The 12324-nt window shown below is 40.8% G+C and overlaps 1 protein-coding gene across 4 annotated transcripts in view; it reads right to left on the reverse strand.

The window, feature by feature from the left end:
• STAU2 (staufen double-stranded RNA binding protein 2) overlaps positions 1-12324 on the reverse strand; it is a 379482-nt gene that overhangs the window by 228933 nt on the left and 138225 nt on the right. For all 4 annotated transcript variants that reach the window (XM_073679451.1, XM_073679449.1, XM_073679450.1 and 1 more), the window contains one exon: positions 333-492. In XM_073679451.1, the coding sequence (XP_073535552.1) occupies positions 333-492 (160 nt within the window). The remainder of the gene's footprint in view (positions 1-332; positions 493-12324) is intronic.

Consider the following 12324-nt stretch of genomic DNA (forward strand, 5'->3'; position numbering starts at 1 on the left):
TAAGCTGACAAAAATGGATGGAACAAGGTTCTCACACTTTTAATATTGCATATTATTACACTATCAAACATATTAACTGTGTCAGCAAGTGAGATGTCAGATAGCCTTCTATTTGCACCCTACAACTGTTTTTACACTATCATATTTGCTGACTAAATGATGGATCTCTGAAGTAGAGGCATCCATAAAAGACGTCAAATTCAGGGGGACGGACTGACTGATGCAGATAGGGCTTTCCATCTCTCCACTGACAGAGGATATTGGTGGGAGGCGGAAGGATCAAGCTGTTGGATTTTTAACATGCCCAATCCTTTACTCTACTGTAGACTTACCAACGAGGACCTCTCTGGGATGGGTTCATTCTTCAGTGCATGCAAAGCTTTCAGTGCTGCATTGTGTCGGGCTGCTTGGCGAGTTTTTCCTTCTCCATAAAACTCACTGTTTCCCACGGTTAGCTGAACGTAAAACGTCTTAAGCATTGGGCAGAGGTACCTATGGTATGTAGGAAGAGAATGATTTAACTTATGACCGCACAAAAAAGTACCAAAAAAATGAAGAAAAATAGTAGCATGCCGTAGGTATTACCTATACCCAGTGAGAACTGTGTGATTGTCACCATGAATAGAAGGCAATGGGATGACACAAGTCAGAGTAAAGGTCCCCTTAGGCCTCATGCACACGTTGAGTATTTGGTGATTTTTCTACCTCAGTATTAGTAAAGCAAAGCCAAGAGTGGAACAATCAGAGGAAAAGTATAATAGAAACACCTCATCACTTCTGTATTTAGCTTACAAATACTGAGGTAAAAAACTCACTAAATACTCAACGTGTGCACGTGGCCTAAAATAAACTTTAGAGTCAGGTAAACCTGACCTGTGTGTATGGAGGCCTCCCAACTCTCCAAGTAGAATAGCAACTGCTGATCCTTTTGTTTCTCTGGGAGATGATCAGTCATCAGGTGTCCAGCATGCAAGTGTATGGTGGAGCTGGGAGAAATATTGGAGATAAACCAGTGTTCAGTTGACCGCCACATAAGCTGACCGCCTCATAAGCTGACCGCCTTTACCTTCTATAAGGCTATCCATTTTTCTTCCATTTGAAACTGAACAACTTTTTTGCCCCGCTAAGATAACGGATCGCTGCTGGTTCTGTTTCAAACGTAGGATTGCTGGATATGTGAACTTGGCTTTAGATGGTGCAGGAAATATCTGGCGACAAATTCCCTATAATGAGAACTAGTCCCTTCTCCTCCATAACAATCCAGATATTAACATGTGTGCTTAAACTGAATATCATAAAATAGAACCATTCATTGTTAATGTGAAAGGCTGAAAACACATTGCATATATAATAACTGCTGGGCACTTGACAAATTTTACCTAAACCAATGAAACACTCCTCATGACAAGTGAGATTTTCTGAAGGCCTGTTAACTGTTCAAAAATGTACAGTAAGGTTACATCAATTTGTATTGTACAGTCAATAAAAGGCATTTGCTTTTCATAAAATGTCAGAACACTTGGAACCTCATAATAAAACTTTATACAAAAGAAGAGGGTGAATGCAGCGATACCGCTTGGAGAGGGATGTGCAGCTCTGGTGCCACTTGTTTTCACAGGATTAAACCCAAACCAGTTTCATCAACCAGTAAAGACCAAAACAGCATAAAAATCTACAGTCTAAAGGCCGCAATACACATTAGACTAATGTCAGCCAAACCCACCGATATCAACTAATTCAGCTGACAGGTTCATTTTTATGGGGGCACCAGCCAACTGGTGGTCGGGAGAGATGTTGATCGCACATCTCCGATTTCGATTGGCAGATAGTGTTCTTTCCAAGATAAGCCCCTGGCCGACATGTCAGTCAGAGGCTTTCTTATAGAGGACACAGGAGCGCTTGTCCAAGTGAGTGCTCCTGTGTATGGGTGAGTCATCTGAGATGACTCAACCAATTGGCCAAAGCATTTGTTCGGCCCGACAGCCATCTAATGTGTATGGCCAGCTTTAGAATGCTCTTACACCAGCAGATTATCAGGAACAAATGTTTCTTGGAGTGCTCATCTCCCAATAATCAGGTAGTGGAAACAGGCTGCCAATTACCCAAAAGATGAACAAAAAAGCTTGTTCGTTGGGTGAAATGATTTTTAAGCTTAGCTAAAAATCACTCATCAGCATCTTGTCTTGTGTAAACAGGACATGCACTGCTGAGAACAATGGTACTCGATGCGCTCAGAATGATCATACATAAACAAATCGTTCTATGACAATGGAAGTGCGGTGGCAGTGTGTGTGTTTGTGCGCGTGTGTGTGTGCGTGCGTGTGTACGTGTACACCCCTACTAATATGTTTTTTATCCAACTTGCCTAAAGAAAATAATCTAACTTAGGACAGAAAACCCAAAAAGATTTATTTAAATTCTCGCAAAGCTTTTCTGATTATGATAAACCAATAATGTATCCTACTGCAATTCTTTACAAAGGTAAGTCTACACATGTGGTCTTATCCAACTGACACCGAGTAAACCATTTTCCTCCCTCCTACATCTGCAAGCATTATAACAAGAATAAAAAAAAAACGCTCCGGTTCCAAAATAAATCAAAGCAAAACTGGAGCCGCTCAATATAAGTCAAACAATGCAGACAATGAAAGTAATGGGTGCAAATGTCTCCTGTGGACATAGAGAAAGAGGACTCCAATTAATCAATATGAGAAGGCTGCATTTTGAAACACCAAACATTTAATGAAGTAAAGAGCAGTATTCTAATGCATTATGAAAAAATATAAATTTATATATTTTTTAAAGAAATAGCTGAAGATACTTTAAGAAACAAAACAAAAAAAAAAGTAAGTTACTAAGTGAACAAACAAACCCATTGATTGCTACATCACATACTACTAAATACTAAAAAGTCTAGGGGATGATTGCTGTGTAGGTTTACAACCTTTCAATAAGAATACTAATCAACCCCAAACACTATTGACTTTTAAAAGGCAAATCTGCATAGTTAATTACTGGCGTATCCCCCAGCCCTACATGTCTGCATAATTTGGCAGAATTACCTTGCAAAACACTATGAAAGCTAATGGAGATCATCAACAGTAACAGCAACAGTGGTGATAGCAGTCTGTAATAGCAGCCACCTTGTGTTCTCCAGAAGAGTCTTCTGCTTCAAAAATTATGTGGGTATGTGCATGTACCCTTATAGTGTTACATATAAGTGATCTTAGTAGCCCACAATGGACTTGTAATTGCCTGTTTTTATACGTTACCACCTTGTATAAGGCCTCAAATCACACGTATGCGTGTAAACACGTACATTAAAAAAAAATTGTACCAGTGTCATGAGTGTCGCGCATCCGGGTGTCTGTTTTTATTATCAGTGTTTCTGATGGATGGATGAAGAAAAAAAAAATTACAAAGCTTCTCATTCTTTGCAATGTTAAACACTGACAGCAGACTGATGCCATTCATGTGCTGTACGGGTTTTTTATGCTCCCATAGACTTGTATTGGCCCTTTTCATTCATGCTGCCGGAAAAACACGGACACGTGAACAGCAGCATATATAATGGATAATGGGTAAGAGCTATAACTGTGGGAAAAAAACAGGTGCAACACAAACGTCTGAATGAGGTCCAAGAAAGGTGCGTATGTGGGAAGATATTTCATGCTGCATTGACAAAGGATATCAGAACTCATTTGATATGTGGCTTTCGCATATTGGCAGCTGCAGATAATTTAGTGCAAAAAAAAGTAATTTCATAACATTAATAGCAAAAAATGGCAGCAGTGTTTACCTGCTCAGGTCTCAGAACTATATATTATCAGGATGCAAAAACCCATTTTTGCTGCCATGTTTATAACATGGGTTTGCTTAATCCTACATTAGTTCTGAGACCTGGGCAGGTAAACACTGCAGCCTTTTTATGCTGGGTAAATACTTGAATTTTGGGGGGAATTCTAATCCCTCTTACTGTGGCTTTACTTTCATATTTATAACATTGCTGAATCTTTGTCTATTTCATTTTGGGTATGTGCCATTGACGCACTGGTAAATATTTTTTGTTTTTCATGTAATTAGTGGAAAATTTTTAATAACTACATATTGGTTTCGCTTTGGTTATGCCTTTGGCGATGTTCACACGTGGCATTTTCGCACAGTTTTCTTTCTGCAACCAAAACAATCACTTTTACAATAAAAACACTGCATATAAAATGCAGCAAATGGATGGTGATTACCTGTGATTTATCTATAGTACATGTTAGTAAAGTTCGCTATATTCACCAATAATGCTGCGTAAATGTTGTGCTGCGCTTTTTTGTATGTTTTTTTAATTTTTTTTTTTAAAACATCATTGCAAAAAATGTTTAAAGAATTGACACGCTGCAGATTTTCAAAAATGTTGCAGTGCACAAATTGTCAGGAAAAAATAAATTAAAAAAAAGCCTGAGATTTCTGAAACCTCATAGCTGTTGCTTGTTATGTAAAACAGCTTCTTTTCTACAGAATAAAACGCTGCGAAAATGCCAAGTGTGAACATAGTCTTCTTAATGTTGCTCAACACAGTTTGTAAAGCGAAAATGTGTGGTCAACTCTTCCATAAAGCATGAGCAAAGTAAATATTAGGATATCCAACATCATAAAATGCTATTTAGAAAAAGGACGAACAAAAAAAAGCATACAGCAGATGATCACGCAGGAGAACCTCAGTCTTGAAGGACAACAGGGAGTTCTCTGGAACGTCTCAAATAAAATTGATCTATAGGACTCGCCATACCAGGATAACTTCTACTTCATCCCAGCTTAACCAGCATTCAATAAATTAGCAGTTCTCAGAGCATATGGCCAAGATTTACTTACCACAGGCCTTATACTTTACTAGTATCTTATCTACACTCATCTATTACATGGCCTACTCTGCATGTAACACTGCGTGCAGGATCAGCAACTACTAACGTTAAAACACCAGTGAAGAAATATGAAAAGTAGATGTGGAGCCGCCCGCCTGCTAGAAATCACATAATCCCTTAGGTTACGCTCCCACAATGAGCTTTTGGGGAATTTTAGATGTTGCAGATCTTCTGCACCTATTAAGTTAGGTTACTTGCATTATTCATTGCGCTTCTAGGTGCGTTTTTATCGCTACTTTTTTTTGTTTCTTGTTGCCGTGTGATGTTTTAAATGAAGCAGCTTGGTTTTTGATACTTTCTGGCATTTTTCTATGACAACACATTTCTATGACGCATTTTTGATGCGTTTCCACAGAGAATGTAATGCAAGTCTTTGGGAAAAATCTCCACAGAAAACTCCGTGTACCCGCAAGAGAAATTGACATGTTGCAGATTTGAAACACGCACCGCAGGTCAGTTTACGCTGAATAAAAAAAGCAGAGTGAGCTTGAGGAGATTTCTATAAATCTTATCAACTTTGTTGGAACTTTTAAACGGCTGCATTTCTGATGTATGGAAAATAAAAGCAGAATCAAAAACTCATCCAACTTTTATAAGCCCTATAAATGCATACAGAAAAGACCTACAGCGATCAGCGTCTACTTAAAACAACTTCGCTATAGGAGGCAACTCCTTCAATGGATAAGTCATATTAATGTAGGCTTAAAAGGATACAAATCAATCTGGGGCCACCTTTTTAAATTAATAGAAGAGTGGGCCGCCCAAAATTGTTTATCTTTTTAAATATAACATTTTCGAAACTGTACATAAGCACTCCTAAGGTCTCCCGAAAGGGCCCGACTTTCTACTACATACATGTCAAACTCTCACCCGTGGGTCAAATCTGGCATGCAGGGTAGTCTTATTTGGCCCGCGACACCAGAACCACCACCCCTATGTGGGGCCATTATTCTGTATGGAGGACTATATGGGGCCATTATTCTGTATGGAGGACTGTATGGGGCCCATTATTCTGTATGGAGGACTGTGTGGAGCCCATTATTCTGTATGGATGACCATGTGGGGCCGATTATTCTGTATACTGGTTGGCCTGCGACTTTGTCCAAGTTTTCATTCTGGCCCTCTGTGTGTTTGAGTTTGACATCCCTGACATACTACAATCCTAAGTGGCCGATCTCACTCATTGCACTAATCCAGTGCTGCCGCGTACTTTACTAAGCTGTTACTAGCATTTGGTGGCTTTCCTACATGGTTATGAATTTGGCTTTAAAGGGCGTGTGGGTGCCTCAGGATAAGCATTTTTTTTTTTTTTTTTTAAGAATCCGCTACATATATAACATAATATATACACTATAGTACAGCTTGTAAAAATTAAAAAGTCACTGCACATTTTCCCAGAGAGGAAAAACAAAAAAAAAAACTTTCTTTGCAAGCAAAAGATAAATAAAACAATTTTACGTTACTGGAGTTCCCCGAAGAATTTTTTAACCTACTGCACAACATCAAAATCAGATGTAAAGTCATTTATCGTAGTAAGCAGGAGATAACTAACCAAATGCTAAAAAAGAAAAAAAAAAAAAAAAAAGTGCATTCCTCAAGGAGAGATGGCTCTGTCTTATCACATAAACAGTCTTCACACTAGTATTTGATTCTCAGCCCTGTATTTATCTTTTCAGATCCAGACTTCGACATGATGGTGGTTGGGAAATGGACCCTCGGGAGTTTTTTTTATTATTTTTTTGTGTGCAATTAATATACTTGTCCAAAAGAGCTACAGATTGTTTCAGTGTGCTCTTTAGTCTGACATCATGTTCCAGTAAAAACATAATGAACAACAATTTTCCCTGTCACTATGGCAAACCCAGATTAGTTCCGCAAAGGCTTTTGTGATTTATCTTAAATAGTTGCAAGAATGTCTGGCATGGTCTTCTAACCAAACTTTGTACTTTTTATCTACATTTGTGTATTTAGCCCTGCAGTTTACACACTTCACTTTACACAAGAGAAACTTACTAGTTAGTTGTGTCTACCTCTAAAAAATAAATATACATAAAATATAATGGTGAGCTGGTTCCAATTCTGCATTGCAGGTTGTGCTAATGTGCATCTCAGATGTGGTCCCTTTGGCTTTTTTTTTTACAGATGCAATTCTGTCTAAAGAGAGATCTGAGCCCACCAACTGTAATATATGAAGACCACCCTGGACTCTGCGGGCTGCCTCCGCAATGCATCTTAAAACACTGGAGAGATAAGCAGTTCCAACTGATGAGAAACAAAAAAGGATACACTATAGAACAGATTTAAAGATTTTTTTTCCCTAACATTAATACAGAAACACTCGGGAAAATAAGTATTTCATACACTGACGATTTTGTAAGTTTTACCACCTACAAAGAATGGAGAAGTTTGTAATTTTTATCGTAGGTACACTTCAACTGTGAGAGACAGAATCTAAAAGGAAAAAACAGAAGAAGATCACATAGTATGATTTTTACATAATTTGCATGAAATAAGTATTTGATACAATAGAAAAACAGAACTTAATATTTGGTATAGAAACCTTTGTTTGCAATTACAGAGGTCAGACGTTTCCTGTGGTTCTTGACCAAGTTAGCACACACTGCAGCAGGGATTTTGACCCAATCCTCCGTACAGATCTTCTGCAGATCTTTCAGGTTTCAGGGCTGTCGCTGGGCAACATTGAGTTTCAGCTCCATCCAAAGATTTTTCTATTGCTAATCTATTGCTGATCAGGATCTAATTTAGCCACAAGCGGCTCCCAAAATGACCCTCACTTGATGGTTTACCGTGCCCTATATATTTAGAAGCTCCTTAAGGGGTGCACGCGTGCTGGGTTGTGTGCGCTTCTAATTGTGCAAAGTGGCTTCGGCGATAAGTGGCCGTTATTTCAGAGGCAGTTGGTCAGGGCAGGAGTCAGGTAAACCACACTTTGACTGCTTACTCTCTTTTAACTATGTTTTTGTTAGCTTTCACTTTTTCCCGCTATAGTCGTCCACTTTCTACTAACCCCCCTAATCCCTACACCTAGTAAGGAACTCTTCAGCTCTCCCTCCATCCTCAAAACTATTCCTCAGTCAATCCTGTATCTCCAAACACAGAGAGCCACTGCATGCTCTGTCCTACTCCCACCTGCTAACACTTTCTCTGCTCCTCCTCACTGCCGGCGACATCTCTCCAAATCCTGGTCCTCCTCACCATATCCCCACAGTCACTTCTACCTCCTATCCACGACCTAACACAAACTCTCGCAAACTTTCTAACCTTATACCCATCCACCAAATCCCTGCTTCCCCAGTTGCACTAAAAGGAGCTCTGTGAAACGCTCGCTCTGTCTGCAACAAACCTTTCTACATCCATGACCTTTTCATTACTAACAAATTTTTCTTCCTCACCATCGTCAAAACCTGGCTCACCCCCTCTGACACAGCCTCCCCAGCTGCACTTTCGCATGGTGGATTCCACCTTTCCCCACACCCTCCGCCCCAGCAGCAAACATGGTGGAGGCGTAGGTTTTCTCCCGTCAGATACCAGCGCCTCCCAAATCCCACTACAGCCCTCTGTCACTCTCCCCTCTTTTGAGGTGCACTGTATGTGCATCTACTCCCTCTCCAACTGGCTGTCATTTACCGCCCGCCAGGGCCAGTCACCACTTTCTTCAACCACTTCACCACCTGGCTGCCTCACTTCCTTTCCACTGACATCCCCACTATTATCATGGGCGACTTCAAACATCACCATTGACACATCCCACCCATATGTCTCTAAGCTTCTATCTCTCAATTTCGCCTTCGGCCTTGCTCAATGGTCTTCAGCCCCCACCCACAAAGATGGCCACATACTGGACCTCATCTTCACCCGCCTCTCTGTTCCCCATCTAACCTCTCTAACTTTCCTCTCCCTCTCTCTGACCACAACATACTTATATTCTTTTCCCTCTCCTCTCCAGTCCCACAATCCCACTTCACAAACTTGCACACACTAGCAGAAACCTCAAATACCTTGACCTATACTCACTCTCTGAATCTCTCCCCCCTCTTACAGACATAAATTCCTTATATGACGCAGATGTTGCTGCTGCTTTATATAACACCACAACAGCTGCAGCTCTCGAATTGGTCACCCCTCTCACACATTCCAAAGCTCGCACATTCAATAGGCAACCCTGGCACACCAACCTGACTAAAGAACTGTGATGGCCCTCCAGGGTTGCTGAGCGGAGATGGAAAAGATCCCACTCCAACGCTCACTTCTTCGCGTTCAAACAAACCCTCACTATTTTCAAGTCCACACTCACAGCAGCAAAACAAACCTACTTCTAATCTCTCATATCCTCCCTGTCTCAACCCTAAACAACTATTTAAACGCTTTCAATTTTCTCCTCCGTCCACCAGTGCCTACTCCCTTTCCACTCATCTCAGCTGAAGAGTTTGCCTCATTCTTCAAGCAGAAGATTGACATCAGACAAAGCTTTTGCCTAAAGTCCCCACAGCCCCTGCTCATATCTACTCAACCTTCCTCCTCCAAACCCAACTTCTCTACCATTACAGAAGATCAAGTCTCATCTTTACTCTCCAAATCACACCTTACCACCTGCAAACTTGACCCAATAAAGTCTCAACTCATCCCTAACCTTACCACTATCTTCATCCCAACCCTAACCCACCTCTTCAGTTTGTCACTAACAACCGGTGTCTTCCCCTCATGTTTCAAACACGCCTCAATCACACCTATCCTCAAAAAACCCTCCCTTGAACCATCCTCTCCGACTAGCCCCATATCACTTCTCCCCTATGCCTCAAAACTACTGGAAAAAACACGTCCACCTTAAACGGTCCTCCCACCTCTCCTCATGTTCCCTCTTCAACCTCTTACAATCTGGCTTCCGACCGCATCACTCCACTGAAACTGCCCTGGGACTAGCTAGGCCACTCCAGAACCTTGAAATGCTTCTTACGGAGCCACTCCTTAGTAGCTCTGGCTGTGTGTTTTGGGTCATTGTCATGCTGCAAGACCCAGCCACGACCCAACTTCAATGGTCTTCGTGAGGAAAGGAGATTTTTGGCCAAAATCTCAGGATACATGACTCCCATCCATCCTCTCTTCAATATGGTGCAGCTGTCCTGTCCACTTTGCAGAAAAGCACCTCCAAAGTATGATGTTCCCCCCTCCATGCTTCACGGTTTGGATGGTGTTCTTGGGATTGTACTCATCCTTCTTCCTCCAAACACGGTAAGTGGAGTTGATACCAGAAAATTCTATTTTGGTCTCATCTGACCTTCTCCCATGCCTCCTCTGGATCATCCAGCTTGCCTGGACATTTGCTAGGAAAGGGAGACCTTGTGTGCCCTGCAGGATTTTAACCACTTCGCGCCAGAGCCTGTTTTTGCCTTCGTAACCAGGCCAATTTTTTCAATTCTGACCACTGTCACTTATGAAGTAATTACTCTGGAACTCTTCAACGGATTCCCCGGATTCTGAGATTGTTTTTTCGTAACATATTGTACTTCATGATAGTGGTAAAATTTCTTCGATATCACTTGCGTTTATTTGAGAGAGAAAAAATTGGAAATTTGGCATAAAAATTTAAAATTTTCCAATTTTCAAACTTTGAATTTTAATGCCCTTAAATCAGAGAGATATGTCACACAAAATAGTTAATAAATAACATTTCCCACATGTCTACTTTACATCAGCACAATTTTGGGCCCCAAATTTTTTTTTGTTAGGAAGCTATAAAAGGGTTAAAAGTTGACCAGCGATTTCTCATTTTTCCAACAAAATTTACAAAAACTTTTTTTTAGGGACCACATCTTATTTGAAGTGACTTTGAGGGGCCTTTATGACAGAAAATACCCAAAAGTGACACCATTCTAAAAACTGCACCCCTCAAGGTGCTCAAAACCACATTCAAGCAGTTTATTAACCCTTCAGGTGTTTCACGGGAATTTTTGGAACGTGGAAGAAAACAATGAACATTTAACTTTTTCACAAAAATGTTACTTTAGACCCAATTTTTTTATTTTCACAGGGGTAACAGGAAAAAATGGATTACACAATTTGTAGTGCAATTTCTCATGAGCGCGCCGATACCCCATATATGAGGGAAAACCACTGTTTGGGCGCACTGCAGGGTTCGGAAGGGAAGGAGAATCATTAGACTTTTTGAATGTAAAATTTGTTTGAATATTTAGCAGACGCCATATTGCGTTTGGAGAGCCCCTGATGTGCCTAAACAGTGGAAACCCCGCACAAGTGACACCATTTAGGAAACTAGACCCCTTAGGGAACTTATCTAGATGTATGGTGAGCACCTTGCACCCCCAGGTGCTTCACAGAAGTTTATAATATTGAGCCGTAAAAATAAAATTTTCACATTTTTCCCACAAAAAATGTTTTTCATGCCCTAATTTTCCATCATAAGGATAACAGGAGAAATTGCACCATGAAATTTGTTGTGCAATTTCTCCTGAGTACGCCGATACCCCATATGTGGGGGAAAACCACTGCTTTGGTGTACGGCAGGGTTCTGAAGAGAAAGGAGCGCTATGTTGGCTGGGATAGGTTGCAGACACCATGTCACATTTGAAGAGTCGCTGACATGCCGAAACAGCAGAAACCCCCACAGGTGACCGCATTTTGTAAACTACACCTCTCAAGGAATTCATCTAGGGAAGTAGTGAGTATTTAATTTTTAAATTTATACCATTGGGCAGTGAAGAAAACAATTATGTTTTTATCACAAAAAAATGTTTTACCCTCAGATTTTCCATTTTCACACAGGGCAATGGGTAAAAATGGTGCCGAAATGTGTCACACAATTTCTTCTAAAAGTGGCAATACCCCATATGTGGCTGTATCGTACCGCTCAGCCATAAGGCGAGATCTGGGAGGGACAGAGCGCTATTTGACAATTGGATTATTAATTATTGTAGAATAGACATTTGGATGCACAAAATTTTCTGAATTTCTTTTGGGGGGTAAGGGCCATTTTGCTTTTCCAGAGCCTTTCTGCTACCAGTAACTTGAAAGTCCCTTATATTTTTAACAGATGACGGACCTGAGTGGGGACTAGCTTATTTTGAGGACTGAGTTGAAGCTTTTATTGGGAACATTTTAAGTAACATTTATCCGGCGCTCTAGGCTGAGCACTTACATCGGGGTTTCCATCTAAATTTCTAAGTGATGTAATTCAGATGAAACCCCTGCGGGATCCATTCACTGTAATGAGGCAGCAGAGTTACTCTGGACTCCGTATGGCCTCTGTTTAGCGGTGTCCTTTTTTCCAGAAGTGCACAAAACTGTGGCCAACCGCACTTTTATGCACGCCTAAAACAAATGACACCGTGGGATCACAGGCCAGACGGCATCCACAGTGGCCTATATCTGCCTC

Source organism: Phyllobates terribilis, unplaced genomic scaffold (genome assembly GCF_046119375.1).
Source record: "Phyllobates terribilis strain yellow unplaced genomic scaffold, ASM4611937v1 Scaffold_4__5_contigs__length_816908805, whole genome shotgun sequence".
Lineage (NCBI taxonomy): Eukaryota > Metazoa > Chordata > Amphibia > Anura > Dendrobatidae > Phyllobates > Phyllobates terribilis.